The sequence below is a fragment of the Centruroides sculpturatus genome, unplaced genomic scaffold, assembly GCF_000671375.1.
Source record: "Centruroides sculpturatus isolate CEXI.00-Female unplaced genomic scaffold, Cexi_2.0 scaffold161, whole genome shotgun sequence".
NCBI classification, from domain to species: Eukaryota; Metazoa; Arthropoda; class Arachnida; order Scorpiones; family Buthidae; genus Centruroides; species Centruroides sculpturatus.
In genome coordinates, this window is record NW_019384373.1 from 283,914 (window position 1) to 302,465 (window position 18,552).

The 18,552-nt window shown below is 35.0% G+C and overlaps 2 protein-coding genes across 10 annotated transcripts in view; one reads left to right on the plus strand and one right to left on the minus strand.

Annotated features, from left to right (window-relative positions):
* The window catches only part of LOC111615718 (protein yippee-like 1), a 105,778-nt gene extending 92,825 nt beyond the window's left edge, over positions 1–12,953 (plus strand). For all 5 annotated transcript variants that reach the window (XM_023357156.1, XM_023357171.1, XM_023357175.1 and 2 more), the window contains one exon: positions 10,180–12,953. In XM_023357156.1, the coding sequence (XP_023212924.1) occupies positions 10,180–10,269 (90 nt within the window). In that variant the 3' untranslated portion in view covers positions 10,270–12,953. The remainder of the gene's footprint in view (positions 1–10,179) is intronic.
* On the minus strand, positions 101–14,539 carry LOC111615698. Of its 5 annotated transcripts, none has more exons than XM_023357141.1 (4): positions 14,215–14,539; positions 1,299–1,601; positions 1,173–1,217; positions 101–1,093 (listed from the first exon to the last, which is right to left on the minus strand). In XM_023357141.1, the coding sequence occupies exons 2-4, from the start codon at positions 1,546–1,548 to the stop codon at positions 261–263; spliced, it is 1,128 nt and encodes a 375-aa protein (XP_023212909.1). In that variant the 5' UTR covers positions 1,549–1,601; positions 14,215–14,539; the 3' UTR covers positions 101–260. The 5 variants fall into 5 exon arrangements, with proteins under 5 accessions (XP_023212909.1, XP_023212902.1, XP_023212916.1 ...); XM_023357134.1 differs by lacking the exon at positions 14,215–14,539 and adding an exon at positions 2,538–2,626; XM_023357148.1 differs by lacking the exon at positions 14,215–14,539 and adding an exon at positions 1,649–1,852 and having other exon boundaries at positions 1,299–1,555.
* Between the last annotated feature and the right edge of the window lie 4,013 nt (positions 14,540–18,552).

Here is an 18,552-nt window from a genome sequence, read left to right on the forward strand (position 1 = left end):
CCATGTATTTTGGCATAGCTTAGCGTTCTTCATTTTGTGCCAAATCTATTAATCCGACTATCTAATTTGTCCAGGTTAATATAAAGTGANATATAATATATACATTATATACTTTGGAATTTTAATAATTCGAGATCTTCAAACGGAACAACAATTTCAAAAAAAAAACAATGTACAGTAAGTACGGTACATAAATAATCCTATAATTTGGTAACACGGAGCGTACAAAGCACTTATCCGGCCGTATAAAATGACGTCATTTATGTGTAAGTAGTGTTCTTACACTCGTCTTCCGGTGGGTTTAATAACTTGTTCGGTTTCAAACCCGGCACTTGAGCCTCTCGGTGGACCCTGATCTGGCGCCTGACGTGAGATCTCTGCGACGATCCGGAATGAAGATGGGGTAGCCTGTTTTTCAACTCGACGGAATGAATCGTGGGCTGGAACTGTACAATGCTGGAGACGTGTTGAGGGTAACTCGAGCCCACCTTCTCTATGGACGGGGGGCCATTTTGACTAGTGTCGTCGGTTAGAGAAGATAGCCTGGGTTCGTAGAATCCGTTGCACAGGCTTTCGTTGGATAAAGTGGACGACGACAGAGACTGGCACTGGGATCTTCTGGAAAACTCCGAATCTCCGGAAAACTGCGAGAGTTGAATGGATGGAAGCCTTCCGCTCTCTGGAAGGGAGTAAGATCTGGCCTCCTGGTACGTTGGGGATGGACTCGACCGGGCGGAGGCACCATCCAGCGAAATTCTAGATTTCGGGAACGGAGGAAGAGTAACGGAAGGTAGCCTGGGCGTAGAAAACGACATCTTCTGGAAAAACGATCGTTTCTTGTTGTTGTTGTTCAGTTTGGAATTCAGTTCGGCCAGCTTCGAGCACTTAAGTTCCAGTTCGTATTCCAGTCGCGAAATGATTTTCTTCTGTTCTTCGATGGCGTTCTGGTGTTGCCATTCCTGCAGCTTCAACTTCCGGTCCAGCGCCGCTATTACGTTGTTGGCGTTTTCCAGTTCTTTGGACAGGAAATCGCTCCGCTGACAGCAATGAGCCACTTCCAGTTCCAGTTCGGAAATCCTCTTCCTTAAGGGCTCTGCAAGAAACAAGAAAACACTGCGTAAATCCGTTGCAAAGTGGTTATTTTTTTTTAATTTGCAAGAGTGAAACACTACCTTCATCCACCAACAAATCGCTCAGTTCTAACTTCCTCTGAAGATCTGAAAAATAAATACCAAGGCGTTATGCACGTCAAGAAGCTAACCTCCCCTTAAGAGGAAGGAAAACGTGCAACAACAAACCTTGCGTATTCCTTTGCAACCTTCCGATTTCCTGGTGCAATCCGATAAGCATTTGCGAGTGCTGCTCTTGAAGAAAAGCTATGTTGCTGTGGGCTGTCTGCAACTGGTCTTTCAGGCGATCCACCGTGCCGTCGACGGGAGCAACAAAAATCCAAGTGTCGCTTTTGTTACTATTCGTCTCCCTATATTGGGGGATATGATTGGCCATCCGGCAAGGCAGGTTGATGATTTCCGATTGTGCAACGGCCATTGTTTAGCTAAATTATATTACAAATGTCTTGCATATATAAGTGACGGAGTCTCCTGTTAATAAGAAAAACGGAAAAATTACATCGAAATGCATCACTCACCCTCGTCTAATCATTATTTTTTATACAAATCCAGGCCGACACCTCCGAGTGGAGGACACCGAACAATACTAGACGCGTATTACAGATAACAAAACACACTTGATCCCGTAATAAAGGTACAGTACGTAATAATAAATTGATTTTTTTTAATACAAACGAACACGTAATGGCGCCCATTTATTAAAATTGATTTTCTTTCTCAGTTTGGCAACGTCTCTTCCCAGAAGGGGTGCAATTACTCATATTAAAACGGCACCATTACTCACACAAATTGACCGAATTTTTTAATGGAAAATGGCCGCCGTGTTTATACACTTAACTCATTATAAACCTTCATTTCAACACTGTTTATTAACGGTTCTGTAAGGCCAAACCAGTGTTATTACACTATGTACTGTTAAACACACCTCCACACGGGAAGGAAGGGTATATAACACATTAAAAGGAACGTTTAAACCCGAATTATACCCCGTTTTTTAGATATTTACATCCTTAGAAGGCTCAAAAAGAAAAGGGTTGCTCAATATTTACTCGTGTAATGGGCTAATATGTGTTATGTGTAGCATGTTTGTGGATTTTTAAGGCCTTGGCACAGAAATGCGGGTTATAATTACATACCTCCTCTTCATCCTCCTCCTCCTCCTCCCCTCTCTCTCAGCTGGGAACTGAATTGATTAACGGCACGTGGAAGACACAAGGAGATAAATCTATAATAGTGTGGTCGCAGGTGTTCAATTCCATACCGAACGGTACAAAAGAACGTAGTATAATGGCCGAAAGAACCGTTTTTGCACCAACCTACGCGTTATATGGAGGCGTCACCGCTTAAAATACGCGTCGATTTAACCTACTTTCGTCGTGTTTGCGGATAAATGGCGTAAATACTCACTTTATATTCAAAAAACGTTCGATTTTATGCCTATTTCGCTAGGACTAAAATAAAGCTAGTGGTTGTTACTATAGCAACCGGTAAACAACTCGGATCCACCTACATTTTTTTTAATTAATTAAACGGAAATTTNAAAAAAAAGGCCAATACTACGTATTCGAGAAATCAATAAATGAATTTTTTGATAAATGACATCACCTGGCAATAACCATTAGCTTCATTAAGGTTAGCTTCATATATATATATTTTTTTTTTCTTTAACTTTTCTTCATTCTCCTTTGGCAAACAATATCTATGTTTTCTTAAGTAACCTTGCAGTTTTATTCATTAAGTAAAACTGTAATAATATTCTTAATTCAAAACCAGTTATTGTGAATCTATTTACAAATAGTTACTCTGATTATATCCTTCATCAGTTATCTTAAATTATTATGTATTACTGATGATAATCTGTAATTTATGTGCATACGACTTTGAACTATTTCATTTGCTTTGATTGATAGAGACGTTATGACTTTCAAAAATTGATTTTTTATTATGAAATTGCAAGCTACAGTTTAATATATTTAAGAAAAGGAGATTTTAATGAAATTTTTCAAATTAGATTTTTATAGATTAAAAGTTAACGTATCAACGAAACTAAACATTTGCCGAAAACAGTTTCATAAATTACTTTGCGGAATATTAAAATTTCTTCTGAAAGTAAGTTTTGTTTGAGCACGATAAAAATCTAATATAGCTTATGTATCTGAGAATTTAAAATATAATAAAGATCTGAATCAATTACCAAAAACAAATCTGGACAGGCAAACACCCCAGGAATTTTTAGGGGGTGGTCTTTCCTGAATATGTTAGTCTCTGTTCCTTGTCGTTCAGCTGCCCCATTACAGACCTACCATACCCTCAATGGGCCTGAAGAAAGGCCTGCTTAGTGCCCACAGAGTGGAAAGGAGTGAAAGAAAAGTCTCTATTGCCAGATTAGTTTAAAGTTTTAACAAGACAAATTATTTAGATCAAATTTTTATAATTAAATTAAAGATCAGCATATTTTGTGCTACCAAAACTTTAAAAATTTCTAATCTTTACACATATTAGTGTAAGAATGGTTAATCTTATTCTGGATTTCTAATACAGCCTAGCAATATCCAGAATATAAGCCCATTTTTGGTATTTGAGAATTCGTACATGATATTTATTATCAGCTTAAACTTTAAAATTGTTTAGGATCAATGTAAATTATCTTATTACTTGTTTTTTGTAGAAAAATCATTTTATATGTACTATTTAATCTCAAATGAATATTTAAAGTGTTTGAGTGATTTAAACACTGTTAAATTACTTTAATTCAAAATTCTTCATGCATGACCCATAAAAAATAGTATTGATGATCAAGTAAAGACAGTTTTTAACTATTAAATTTACTATCAAAGCTGTTAACTTCCATAACTTTTCCAAAAATTAAATGAATTACAATTAATTGGAACAATTTTATATTTTTTACATTGATTACAAATTGAAGGGAAATTATTAGTTTTTAAGGGCAAGGAAAATTTTGTCATTAACTTAAATTGGTGACCTTGCAAAAGAATATTTATATTTTAAGGAAGTCATCAGAAATTTCTATTATTACTATTATTTTTTTTTTTTGTATGCACTTCATCATGGATCAAGGATTTTTATTTTTGTTTGTACTGAGAAATCTAGATGCACTGTTTTTCTTTCCTTTCAATTGCTTTAAGTATCTCCTTTCAAGATTTTAAACATGACTAGATGCTAGTTTCTCTGATGCATCTATGAAAGCAGTATAAAAGAGAGTTCCTACTTCCTTTTATACTGCTTTCATAGATGCATACACTGATAGTGATAGAATAATATCTATTGATAAATGATCTTCTTTATTGTTAGAAAGGTGCATAGCTCTACTAAAACAAATAAGTACAGTGGGTGAGCAGTTAACAAACTTAATCTGTTCCAAGACTTTGTTCGTTAACTGATTATCAATTTACCGTAGGTTTCTATGGGAATTTGATTAATTCGTTCTGGAGACTCCCAAAAAATAAAAAATATATACTTTCTACCATGTTTATTCGTATGTAATAATAAAAATACATATGTACATGGTCTTGCATTTTTATTTGTCATGTTTTTTTCGTTTGGGGGTTAAAGAATCTGTCCAGTGTCGATTGCTTTTCTGTCTTCTTCATGATTTTTCAGAAGTAATTAATCGCATTGTAATTGTAGAGATCCCTAAGCCTATTAACCTCAACCTGGTTTTGATGCCATTTTAAGACTGTTGTTCTGACATCCTCCCACTTCTTCAAAAGATCTTTAATAGCAGATACCAGCATAAATCCGCTTTTTCAGAAAAAAACATAAAAGAATTGTTTCAGTCAGAAATATAAAAGGCTGGAATTACATGGGAGAGTTTTAAAGTTCGGGGGAATACTATCCGATCAGTATATACTGGGTTGAACATTGATGTTGATGTCTGTCGCACTCCGAAAAGTTTCAAATTGTTGCCTGAAGTCAAAGGAAGACCAATCGGTATTCGTTATTTTACGTCGCTTCTTCTTGTGTTTGTTCAGAGAAGTGTTTGTTATTCGAACATGTGTTTGTTGTCCGATCATAGAAATCTTTTGTGAAAGTATTCATTACCCAATTTGTTCATTAACCGATCACCCACTGTATTGAGCTAGTTTTAATTATGCAAGTGGACATATACAAAACTTCTTTGAAAAAGGAATATCCGAGATATTACTAAATTTGTATGGCTTAAAGTAAAGCAGAAACAATACACAGTTCAAATCCAAATTATTCTATTTGGCATCAATATGGTTGTTGCCTGCAGTAGAAGGATATTGTTTGAAGCTAAAAACATCAAGCGAGCAGAAAAACATATTTGGGTTTAATTTTTATAAATGCCAGAAGTTTTTAGTTTTTCAGCATATTTTAGAATTTAAACAACGTAAATAATCTAATAGGCTTTCAATACCATAGTTAAATTATGTTACAAAAAACATTACATTTTAGAAATTTTTTCTGAATATAAGAATTATTTTCCCAGCTATTATGTATAACAGAAGGAAAGTATGGTGACTGATAAAAATTTTCAAAGATTTTTACATTTTTGGACTTGGAATCTTTAAATGTCAAAAAATGCAAAGAAAAAAGTTGGAGATTTTTTTTTCTGTATATATGGTATTAGTGTGTGTTGGGGGCATAATTATGTCACTTACTTACATTGAAGTTTAATAACTCCTATGTCTTTTGTGGAAAATTTTGAAATTTTGCAGAGAGGTTTGTGTATTAGGGGATGGTGCTATTAAATTTTAGCAGTGGCATACCATCCATGGAAGCTGTGGAAGTGCCACTTCCTTTGTATTTTCTGAAATATAAATACATATTGTGCAATTATTTTCATATTTTAATGTATTTTGAATTAATTAAAATTAATATTTTATATGTATCTTATTACAAATTTCTATACATGTGAAAAACAATGATAGGATCGCTATTGTATATTCGTATATGCATATTCCCAATGGAAGCGCTGTATTGTCGAATACGGTCTTCCATTGGCGAAAATATCTGAATCATGTAAAGCCACCAGATTACAGGCATTCGCGCATGTGCTTTATAGAGCACCAACACTCATGCAGTTTAGCTGGTGCATGCTACATTCCAAAACATCATGTAACTCTTCCAATGATTCTATCCATTAGCCACTTGCAGGGAGTTATTTGACTAAGTGCATTGTTTTAAGATATAAAAACTAAAGAATATTTTGTTATTTTATGTACATTTCTTTAAGTATTATCCTGAGAAGCTCAGCTTCTACTATACTAATTAGATGCTGTTTTTTGCCTTTTTGCGGAAAGTCACACATATTTTTAGACCCATCTAAAAATTTTCTAATTAGCCTCTGAAGAAAGGGAACGGAACCTCATTCTTGCACCCAATGAAAATGATTAAGATCGGATGTGTAAGATAACTTTTGATAAACTAAATTGTATAATATAATACAGTAGAAGGGTTAGAAGTACAAAATTAGCTAATCTTAATGTTTGTTTTTATTTTTTGCACAGGCAACGTCAAGCTTACATGCTAGTTAACAATATAAATAGTTTGAAATAAAATCTCATAACAAGCTGGCACCAAACACAATTGTAAAGTTTTTGCTGGGAATGTTATGCAACTTGTTGCTTTTTTTTTTTTTTAAATTGATTCCTACAAGAAAAATCTGAATAAGAATATTATTAAAATTCAAACATTTTGAAAGTGAGAAGTTTCTCTTCCAGTAAAATAAATTATTAACTCTAAGCGCTAACTTTTCTGAGATAAACTTCAGAGATCAAGATGATAGACAGCTTGATTATATAATAGTTCCAGTAAGAAGAACTGATATTATTGGTAGGTCAAAATTACAATATAGCATAACTCATTACAATTTTTCCACACATTTCTTACTGTCACACCTATAAAATCTGCATATTTGTAAGATTCATTCACAAAATTCAAAAGTGTAAGTCATTAGGAAAAAATCTCTATCCAAATTCCATGTCTGTACCTGTGCGGATGTCATGCCACCATGGTGCAAGGCATAGATTCTTATAAGTTACACGTTGTATGTATATAAAAATATGAATTTATAGAATTTAATATAAAAAATGCACTTATGTATATATGTTGTATATAAGTGCATTTTTTTATATTAAATTTCTTTTCTTACACTTATTTGACATTGACAGTTATTTATTTTCAAAGGTAAGTCGAGCATTTGGTCTCCTCCATTCTTATACTATCAAACAGTTCTGATGTGCATGTTAGTGTTTAGGTAATGCATCATGTATGGTCTTTTACTACAACACCAATTTACTTACATGTCAGAATCTCTGCTTCCTCCAATTGTGTCCATCCAGGAACAGTTTGGTTTCTAAAGTATGTATGCCTCTTGCTCTATTCCAACAACATACCAGTAGATAAATCAATTTGTGCATATTTTTAATAAGAATTTAATAATAATCTATATCTGTACATTACTGACTCTATGGGAACATCTTTTTATTGATGGAATGTGGATTTTTATGGGAACAGCATTCAAATTTTTCGTAGAAAAATCCATTAATTGTATCATTTTCATTTAGTAAATTCCATAAATTTTTTTTAATACCCATCATAGATTTGGCCGGAATAATTACTGCCATGAAATTGAATTTAAATAATTTCTTATATATTATTAATGAATGATTACATGTATATGCTTAGTTTCTTTAATTACAAATGTTATCAATAAATTTAGCACAGTTAGTTCATATTCCCAGATGATATTCAACTCTCATTTATCCTCTTGGAATTATCATCAAAAATAAAATCGTCAATATGTGCATTATATGCACTATAGAACACAATTATTCTCTATATTATGCAGTAATAAATATGCTATAATATGCACTATTGTGTGGACTAAGAAGTAATTTAAATTAACAAAGTGTAGATATAAACCACACGAGGATACTGTCCGAAAAAACAGTGCAATTAATCTTTATCGAATGTTATAATCATTATGTAATTGTCTTTTAAATCAACTGTGGATTCATACAGTTCAAATGCATCGACAGATTACTATCAAAAGATTTTAAACACTTTAGTTGTTTTCAAATTGTTAAGTGATTACTCGACATTCATTTTTTACACTGCTTATGATGTATAAACAGGAAGTTTTCATGTATTAGTGAAATACTGTAGAACATTATCTTTTGAAGTTAGTGGAACTTGGTAATATATTGAAAATGAATAATAATCAATCACTTCTTTGGGTTACCAAAACTCTGCCATCAGTTTGACAGTTCAAAATGTCAAATTGATGTGGCCCTACAGAGCTGAAAATGTCTTTTGTACAAATGAATAATTTTCAGTAACACAAAGCAGTCGAATATTGTTCATAACGTTATCTATTTGTAATATTTCATGTTAAATTATACAGGTGCAATTATTATTGTTATTAACTTACTTGGCTCTTTAAATTTAATTAAATATTTAAACAAATTCTTAACTTCTTTTCTAAATCTCAATTCCAATACATGACATTTGTGTGTTACATTCTTTGTAAAATTTTAACCATTTATTCAACTTGCATTAATTAGATTTCCTGCATAAATCAACGTTGCGTATATGTACATTTTTTATGATAGAATTAATTTTCCACACGATTTAAGATTCAATAATGATTATAATTGAATTGACGAACAATTTAAGTCTTAAAAAAGCAATAAGTTAAATAAATTGTATGTTAATTAAAGCCAGCAATTATTTATTGTGACATCACAATGCCAGGCTGCAATTTTTAATATATTTCATTTAAAAAATATATTCTCTCCACCTGAAATTAGTACCGTATTGTCTTGCCCCTGTATATCATGCTTTTTCATTAGCAACGAAGTCATGCCAGTCATCTATTAACTGCTTTTGGGGGGAAAAATTTCAAATTGAAATAACAACTTCCAATTTGTATCAGAGGTTCATTTATAATTAATCAGGGTTTCCTGAGGATTTCCTATCTGGTCTTATCTTTCATCTATCTAATTCCATTCTCAAGATAAAAGAATGACAGTGGGAATTTATAGGTCTATGATTTTTTTCAAATTGCAGCCAAATTGTCTTCACGATTTTTCTTGGCTTTAGATTCTTAGAATATAGTAAATTAACAGAACACTTCTTGATTAATTTGTAAGGACAAAAAGCTAATTCATTCAGTTTCTTTAACCGAGAGGTTACTTTTGGTCAAAACAGAAGTACAAGTTTTGAGCCCACAAAAATATTTAATCTTACAAGTGTTTCGATTAACAGTATAATTGTTAGATCTAGAAGAGAAAAAATAAATAAGGAATATTATAAGAGACCGCAATAGCAAAACAACCAAAAATACAAAACGAAATTTCAGTTATACAACTAGCATCCTTGCTTAGTATCTGTTCCCAGTCATCAAATATCCTAAAACAAGAATGATATAATGGTGCTTTCCGTCTTTGTTATTCCTCCAATCACACAATTGTGTATTTCGCTTTAGGAAAGAAAAAACTGTAGGATTTTTGTGGGTTTCCTAAAGCGAAGTCGGACACTCGCAGATTCTGGCAACAACAGGGAGGAAGTCGTGGTCGAGGAAAGAGGAAAGCACTCAAAAACGTGACCAAAAATGACTTGTGGGAACGCTTAGAGAAGTGGTGCGGATGCCAGCTCAAACATATAGCTTTTTCGATGCAGTCACCAGAGCTTACATCAAAGGAGAAGTAGGTGGGTCTGCATGTCTCTCCGAAACTTCTCATAAAGTGAAAAAACTATCTTTGAAATTACACTGGTTAATTTTTTCTGCTTGAGATTTTTTCCACAAATTTGACAGTTACACTGTGTGCACAATGTTGCAAGTATGCAGATTTGTATATAAATAGACGGGCTGGTTAACTACCAGGCAAACTTGGGCAGCGAGTGCCAATCGACCACAATGATCTTTATCCATTCCATCAGCACTTAAGTGGTCCTACTCACTTCCAAATTTCTAATATGTCTATAATAGAAAGTTATCATATAAATTTTGTTTGAAGCAACATGTTACTAATAATAATTTCTCTTTTGTACACGATTGTAGGAACATGCCTTTGAATCCAGTCAGAAATATAAAGAAGGCAAATTCATCATCGAGTTGGCCCACATGATAAAGGAGAACGGTTGGGACTAGACATGGAAGACGATCAACCGACGACAGGTTTCTACCATGGAATATCATTGGATTTGCAGAAACGGTTACGTTAAAGACAATAGGATTAATTCCGGTAAAAAAAGGACGGTCTGTTACGACTGTGTTCTCTCTACCGTCGCCGATAGTGAAAAAAGACGACTCGACTACCAGCCTTCATCTCTCGACGTATCGACGTTACTTTGTTTTTTCTATGGAAGACGACCGTAAGTTGATGATATGTTACGCGGGCGCACGCCGCCCTCTCATCATCGTCATCATCCGACTGTACTCTGCGTGCGATTCCTGATACTTAATACGAAGCTAAGCCGTACTGTTTTCTCGCTCGGCGCGTTACGCCGCCTTTTCCGTAACGGGGGACGGGTAACGGTACACGAGCTACGACCTAGTCATTTAATTTTTAAAAGACTGAATTTATTTTTTTAAATCACTACTATTTCTCTTATTTTTTTAAATTTCCGCAAGAAAAACAAACAAACAAAAAAAAAAGAAAACAACCGACAAGGAAGGCTGTAGCTGGGTATCACACGCTGTAAAAATCATCACTTACGACAACTTTTCACTCACCATACTTTGTACATTCATGACTTTTTGTACCATTATTTTTTTTCGCTTTTTAGCCTCCATGCTTAGGTATAATCATACATTAACAATAGTTGGCCCGTCTGGAGCGCGTCGACTTCGTTTCGCTTTTTAAATTCTTCTAGTACTTGTGACGTAACTCTTCTTCTCGTTCAGGACGTAACAGAAAACAATACTTTGTAGCGTGGTCTTTCCTTTTTACTATCTTCGGATTTTAATTCATCTCGTATCCTAAGTGTCCTTTCAAAAAAAAAAAACAAAAAAAGTTTCGTGTGGTATAGTGGCATTCCAAAACTATTTTGCTTAGGAGTCGATTAATCTGTACATTAAAAAACACACGGCGGCGTCTTTACGCAAATGGGCGTTTCTTTTGTTTCATTGTCTTAGACTTAAAACAAAGAAAAAACTTTATCTTCCAGTTGCTGCAAAGTTACATAGAAACATCAGTGATCAAACATTATCAGGCTACTAGTCCAAACACGTGATAAATAGAAGGCAAACGTAACGGGAAAAAACAAGTATATATACATATATACATATATATATAAATGATGTTATAATAATACATAAATTTAAGCGTAATTCTTTGCAGCTTTCATTATTCACATCACACCACTCCGATAGACATTTGTTCGTTGCATTTCAAATATCTATTTGGGATTTTAATGTATCGTATCGCAACTTAGGCAGCAGTCGGTTGCGGGGAGGCGTTTCACACGGTAGAAAAACGGCGAGGGGTTCAGACGCAATTAAAACACGAAATTTAAAAAATAAATAAATAAGAAAAATGGGGAACGTAAAACTTTCCAAAAGGTACTTAGGGGGTATTTATCACGTTATTATTATCATCATCATGCATGCAACCGTGCAGGTCACACGTGCATGAGATGTGTGGGGGCTTCGTAACATTTATTTTCTGTTAATGCTGGCCAATAGCAGATATCGTTCGAAAATCGTTTCAAATGTGGTGGCGTTGTTGTTGTTGTTGCACGAGGAGTATTATCGGTTTCCTCTTCCGATCCGCGACCCCCCCACCCAACCCGTGCGCTTTTCCCGCAACCGACAGCGTCGTGCCAATTTATTGTATTTAAAAAAATAATCCGAATAATATACCATTTGCACTAGTTTTTTCTCCCCCCCCCGTGTAAATAGGAGCGAGGTGGTAAGAAAGGGTGTCTAAACATGTATTGTTTCTTAATAGTAGCGAGAGTGTATTTTCTCAATAGTGATGTTTTTAATATTCCGAGAAACAAAGGGAAAATAATAATAATAATCTATCCTGTAAAGTGAAGCGTTTGAAATGATCTACAGATAAACGTATCCCGATATAAAACTCTCCCCCCCCCTTCTGGAATGTAACAAAATATGACTATTGACGAAACACTAGAAAAAAAAAAAAATAATAATAATAATACTTTTATCTGTGGATCAGATCTCAGGTGTTTATTTAAATTTTGTTTGTTCGTCTTATTATTTTGTACAGTTTAATTTAGTAAAAATGCAGGAGTCAATGCAAAGAGCACTCGTAACATGTACAGCCTGTTTCCGTTTCCGGCCGAGCCTAAGTTCCGAGCAAAGAAAAAAATAATAATAATAACGAAAAAAAGTTTCCTTAAAAATTTGCCCGCGTGACCGGTCCCGGGAGTATGCGTGTTGTGTGTTAACGAAAAACACACGATAATTCCAATCAGTGTTACGTGTAGTGTTTATCATTAAGTGTGTGTGTATGTACTGTACGTCGGAGGGGGGGAAGGCAAGCGAGGGAAGACGGCACTTTTTTCCTACGCGTTTCGTTTCCTTCCCCCCTCCCCGGTTTATTTCTTTTATCGTTTTTTTTTTAAGGGAGAAATTTAGGGCTTTTTACGTGTGTACAGTGTCGTATATATAATTATCGATTTATGATTTGGTGTTTTTTATCCATTCTTAAGAATCGGTTGTGTGACGTGAGGTCGCGACCGGCGAGGGGTCGCCTATAAAAAATACTAAATAAAACGAATTTAAGTTAAATATATTTATTTGTATCGAATGTCTCTAGCCTTACGACTTGTGCTTCCTTTTGTTTTCTAAATAAAGCTTAATTTTTCTGCTTGGTGTATATATACACATATATATATATAATATATACATTNGAGTTTATTAAATTTAATGATATTAAAAATACATGTAGAAAAGTCTACAGTTTTTACTGGCTTATCGAATAAACGATACGAATGGACCCCTAGACCATCGCTGACGCGCAATTGACTGATTGCCCCTGGATGCCGGCTTCTTACAGAAACACAGCTTCCTTATCATCAAATGTCATGGCACGCCACTGATAATATATACTGTATTAACCTCCAAAATCCTCTACAAATCTGACATCTAGATTTGAAGACAATTTGTTCTTTTCCTATAAATTACTCTCTAAAATCCTTTGAAAGTTAATATATGTAATTTTCTGGAGGCTTTAGTATAATATCCACTTCAGTTGAACTGAATTATTCTGTTTTCATTGAAATTGCGTTAAATATTCAAAGAATACAAGGAGAGCAAATACCACACTTTAAGTAAGGACATAATACTTGTCAACATATTGCTTAGGAGCCATCTTTTCACTATATATTGTATTTCCACTCCAATAGATGTCTTGTAACAAGCAGATTTGATCTGTTGCTTTCAAAATCTGTTATATGAGTCCATACATAAAACATATCAGCTTATTTAAAATTGTCAAAGTATAGGATAGTGAGTTTATATGTTTCTTTCCTTCTAAATGTGCAAACTCCGTATCTTACAATTTATGGATGTAAACAAACTCATTTTGCTTTACTCCACACGATTAATAGTACGTTCACATTGGCATAGGCATAAGAACTGCTGCACAGTAGATATGAACTATTGCTTTGTTCCCTTCCAGTGACCAATTGCTTTTTTACAGTTAGTGTTTGATCAGTCGCATTCTAACTCGATTTGTAGTACGATGCAAATGACGTTTCGCTTTAGTTAGTGTTTGTTTCCTTCATTTATAGTGGTTATACAACAGCATGAATACAGTTTATCAATTTTGATTTGTAGTTATCTTGGTACATTGAATGATATATGGAAAATTGGTTATTCATACTTAGAAAATTAAGCTCTTTAGCACATTAAGCTTGAACAGAAGTCAACAAATCAATATTTTTAAGTTTAATAGATTGATTTGCTTAAATAGAGTTTAAGCAAATTAATAGTATGCTGATTTGTTAATGTTTTGATACTAAAATAGTAATAATAATTTAATCGAGTACGAGAGTGTTAATATATTTACTAATCGATAATCGAGTGAGGTTTTTTTTTTAATTAGGAAAAAAAATGGCGGCTCACCTTTGGTTCGTATAACTCCGTTACGTTCGTATATTCGTATATATGGGTTTTAAGAGACAAAAGAACTGCCAGCTGATTGCGGAGTGACGTCTGTACCCGCATTGGTGCGGGTCAGGCGTCTCCGTTGGTGGGTATGACGTGAGTCATACAAAGCAATGACCTTGAATGCGAGATGGATCAATAGGGATTGTTGCGAACATCCATCCATAAATGCAGCAAAATGCAGTAAAAGATTGGAAGAGAATACGTCCGTTTTTGTCGGTCCTCTATAACATCGTTTCGTTTCACGGAATGTCAGCGCTCTAGAAAATATGCGATTTATTCTATCGGCACCAATAGCTTTTGAGGTTAAATCGTGTTTCCTATTGCGTTAGCGGTTAAAATTGCTTTTTATTTATCATTTTTTTTTAAAATAAGATTAGGCATTTTCCTAAATTAGTTTTATAGAAAAAATAGGTTGAGCCGGGTTTTTAACCAGTCTACACGAAATGAAAGTGCGTGTCGTGCACCCCTCTCTCTCCCTCTTGGAGACGGGGGATGTGACGATAAAAGGGAACAAAACGGCTGAATTTTAGTAAGTTTTGACATTTCTTATGCTTCTAAAACTTAGATTAAGGCTCCTTTCCTAATTTCAAAGTATAATTTTGGGGGGTAGAAAGCTCACGTCATTCATTCTCACCGGAGACATATCGCGTGTACATGCTGCAATACTCCATGATCTTTAGACTTAATCTAAATAAATCTGTGTTAAAATGTCGTCTATGATGTATTTTCGAGTCTCGAGAAGAGAGAATTAATCAAAAATTACAAAAAGTATTTCAATTAATGGAACCAAATCGCAAATAATTCAGCCAATCCCCCCCTCTACCCGTTAAGTATTTTACAGTCGGGAGCGTTGAACTTATAATGCTGAAGCTGTATAATCGTAATGTACTGATTTGCGCGGTGATGAGAAATGAAACAGGAATTTATGACGTGTATTGAACGCACCCCCCCCTTTTTTTTAATAAGCTCGGCTTCGTGTAGAGCGCGATCAACAGAGCGTACACGAAAAGTATATTTATCTTTATCATACCGTTATCAATATTTACACAATTAGGGGAGAGAGAGAGAGAGTGATGCTGAAAACTTTCTCCTCCAGGTGTTTGACTATTGTGTTTACTTTCCCTGAGCTGATTCATAAAAGTGGGCCTTCTACAATGAAACCTATTCCTTCGGCTCTCAAAAATGGGCCTTCTGTGAGAAATTTTTGCGTATTATCAATGGCTTCTCTGTATTGAAGTGTGCTCGTGAGGTTCCTAAAAGAAATGGGTGTCTGTAGTGAAAATAGGTCGCGAGCGGGACCAGTTTCACGCGTAAATAAACTCCAGCCTAGTGTCATCAGTCTATAAATTAAGGCCTCACGTTTTTACGTGTATCATTTAGCGTTGGGTATGGCCTGTTATATGTAACTTTAGGCCACAATAAGAAGTCTATTCTTGATGGTGAAAAATGGTTCCTAAATATGGACGTTATTCTTTAAAATTCACGCCTAATTCGTGTGTTATTGTTCTATTAAAATTCCGATGATCCTTCACATGCATTCATAACAAATGTATTAGTAATTTCCGTTTCCTGCGTTGACACTAAGTGCCAACTGATTGATAAAGAATTTTAAACAGAATAAGAATAAAGAATTTTAAACAGAAAAATAATTATAATTAAAATATTAAGTTGGTCCGAGCCGAAAACTAGGCGTTTTGTAACTCAAAACTTGTATTTGATCGATTACAAGGTATATTTTTCATGGTTAAATCCTATTACACAAAATGATCTTTAGTATTAAGTTGCATCAACAGTGGTAGAATTGGATATAATATCTTGTGGTACAAGAAATTCAAATGGCTACACGGTACGGTACATCAATAATTATTTTCTGTCCTTTCATAGTAGGGCCTTCATGCTTCCTGCCGAAAGACCGAGTGGATAAAACTACTGAAGACTTGTAGTTTGTGGTGGGTTCCCCCTGACTAAAGGGCTGATCACACGAAAATTTCGATTTTCTTCACGTGTCCTAAATAGGAACCAGTTTTCCATAGAAAGTCCTATAAATTCCCATTGTCTTTCCTTAATCTCGAGAACGATAGATAGATACATGAAAGACGAGACCAAATATGGAAATATTAAGAGCAAGAGGCCCCAATTAACTGTATATGAATTTCCGATTCAAACCGGATTCAAGTCATGTCAATTCAAAACGTTTCCCTCCCAGAGGTGTTAGATAGATGACCGGCACGACTCTATTGTTAAAAGAAAAGTATGGACACCAGAGTTCATAGTATAGAGCAAAAATTAAACTTTAATATTTTTGTAAACGTTTCTAGACAATAAAAATATCCCGAAAGTAGTCGAATGTTCCATCAAAACGTACAATTTTATGCAAATTATGTAGGCTCCATAAATACAGCAGTGATGTTAACAGAAGGCTAGTGCAAACCAGTCGCAAACAGGTGTACCAAAGAATAACTTAATTCTAATATGAATGTACCACAGAGCATTATATCAAGGTTACCAGCTAATGGAAGTCCGAGAGTTACCACCTTTCAACAATGTTTGTTTGTTTAGTTATGGCAACGCAATACTTGGACGATCTGCCTAGAGAGGTCTTTTTAAGGGAAACTGGCCCCTATTTAGGCGTTACAGACGTGGAGAAAAACCGGAAAACTCCATGTGGCCAGCGCGAACCCACGACCAGAACTCCCAGTGTTCATGGTACAAAAGACCGCTTGGCCACTGGTGGGACCACTCGTCAATGACTTTCCTAACAGTTTCATGGAATGGGGTAACCGAGTGATAAGCTCTCATAATGAGCCTTGCGTATCCTTTTAATGAAATTTTCAGGAGTTATTTTGCATCTTCCTTCAGGCGGCGTTTTATAGAAAATTACATTATACACGTTTCTATCCTCCCTCCGTATTAAAATGGATACAGTCCAGCGACTCGTAAAATGTTTAACATCTGTCTCTGAAGATTAATAGCGGCAGAAACTATAAATCATGTCTGCCACGTGAAAGCTGGAAGCGCGCAAAGTTGTAATATTATCAAGAATAAATTTAGTTTTTTACATTGAATTTTTCAATTTATGGTCGAAATATTGGATTATTTTCATCCTTAATGATTTTTCTGCGCTTTTTCCTGATCCAAATATCAACTTTAAGTGTTTTTATGATTAATCTTCGCCAGGATATTAATTACTTAAATATGGATGTCGGATACTTTAATTACAACAATGCCGCCATATTTGAGAATGTCCAAATTACCTAATCATTAATGCTATTTAAGGCTGGAATTATTGTTACAAATTCTCAGTAAGTAATTCTAAAAATATTCTTTTGAATATTTTAATTTTATAAAATTAAATAAACAAAATTTAAGATGTCGTTTTGAAATTAATGGCTGGATGGTCGAGCTGTTAACATGGCAGCCTACCACTTTCGGGACCCTTGATTCAAGCCGAACGGGTCGAAAAATCTTAGGAATTTTTCGGGGAAGATATGTTCCGTCTGCCTCAATGTGGGCCTGGCAGAATCTAGAATGGGCTTAGTAAAAAAGGTCCTCTTAGGTGTTTTCTTAAATCTTTTCGCCTGTGGGCACTAACAGGGCCTCCATCTCTATCTGTCTAGGTTCGGTTTATATGGAGCGTGCGGTCCTTCTGGTTATAACTCCGAGAGAGCGATGGCGCTTGCATCCGACTATCCGACTGCCGAAGCTTTTTATCTGCTTGGTTTTACGTGAGAGTGGAAAGTAATGCCTTATGGGAGGTCTTTTAAGGGTAATTGTCCCTATCCAGGCGTTATAGACGTAGAGAAAACCCGGAAAACTCCACCTGGCCAGCCCGTCCGAGTGCGGCGCGACCTACAACCGAATTTTCAGTGTTAAGAGAACGAAACCGCTTTTTTTAAAAACTCTTTCCGCTCTGTGGGCACTAAGAGGGCCTCTTTTTGCAAGCCCATTATGGGTTCGGCCAGGCCCACAGTGGGGTTGCCGGGTGGTGAGGGACGGGGCCCAACATATCCGAACGGACCACCCCCGAAAAATTTCTGGGGATTTTTCGACCCGTTCGGATTCGAACCCGGGTCTCCCAGAGCGGTAGGCTGCCACCTTGTCCGCTCGGTCGTCCGGCCTAATGTCAACGAAGTGGAGAGAATTAAAGAGAAAGACCGTTTTGAAATTTTATTTTATTTTATTATTATTAATGCGAAAATTATATTAATTTCTAAAATATTTTTATGTAGTTTATTTTTTATTAAATTATTATTTATATTTTATAAATTTACGGAAGATGGCAACACGAACCAT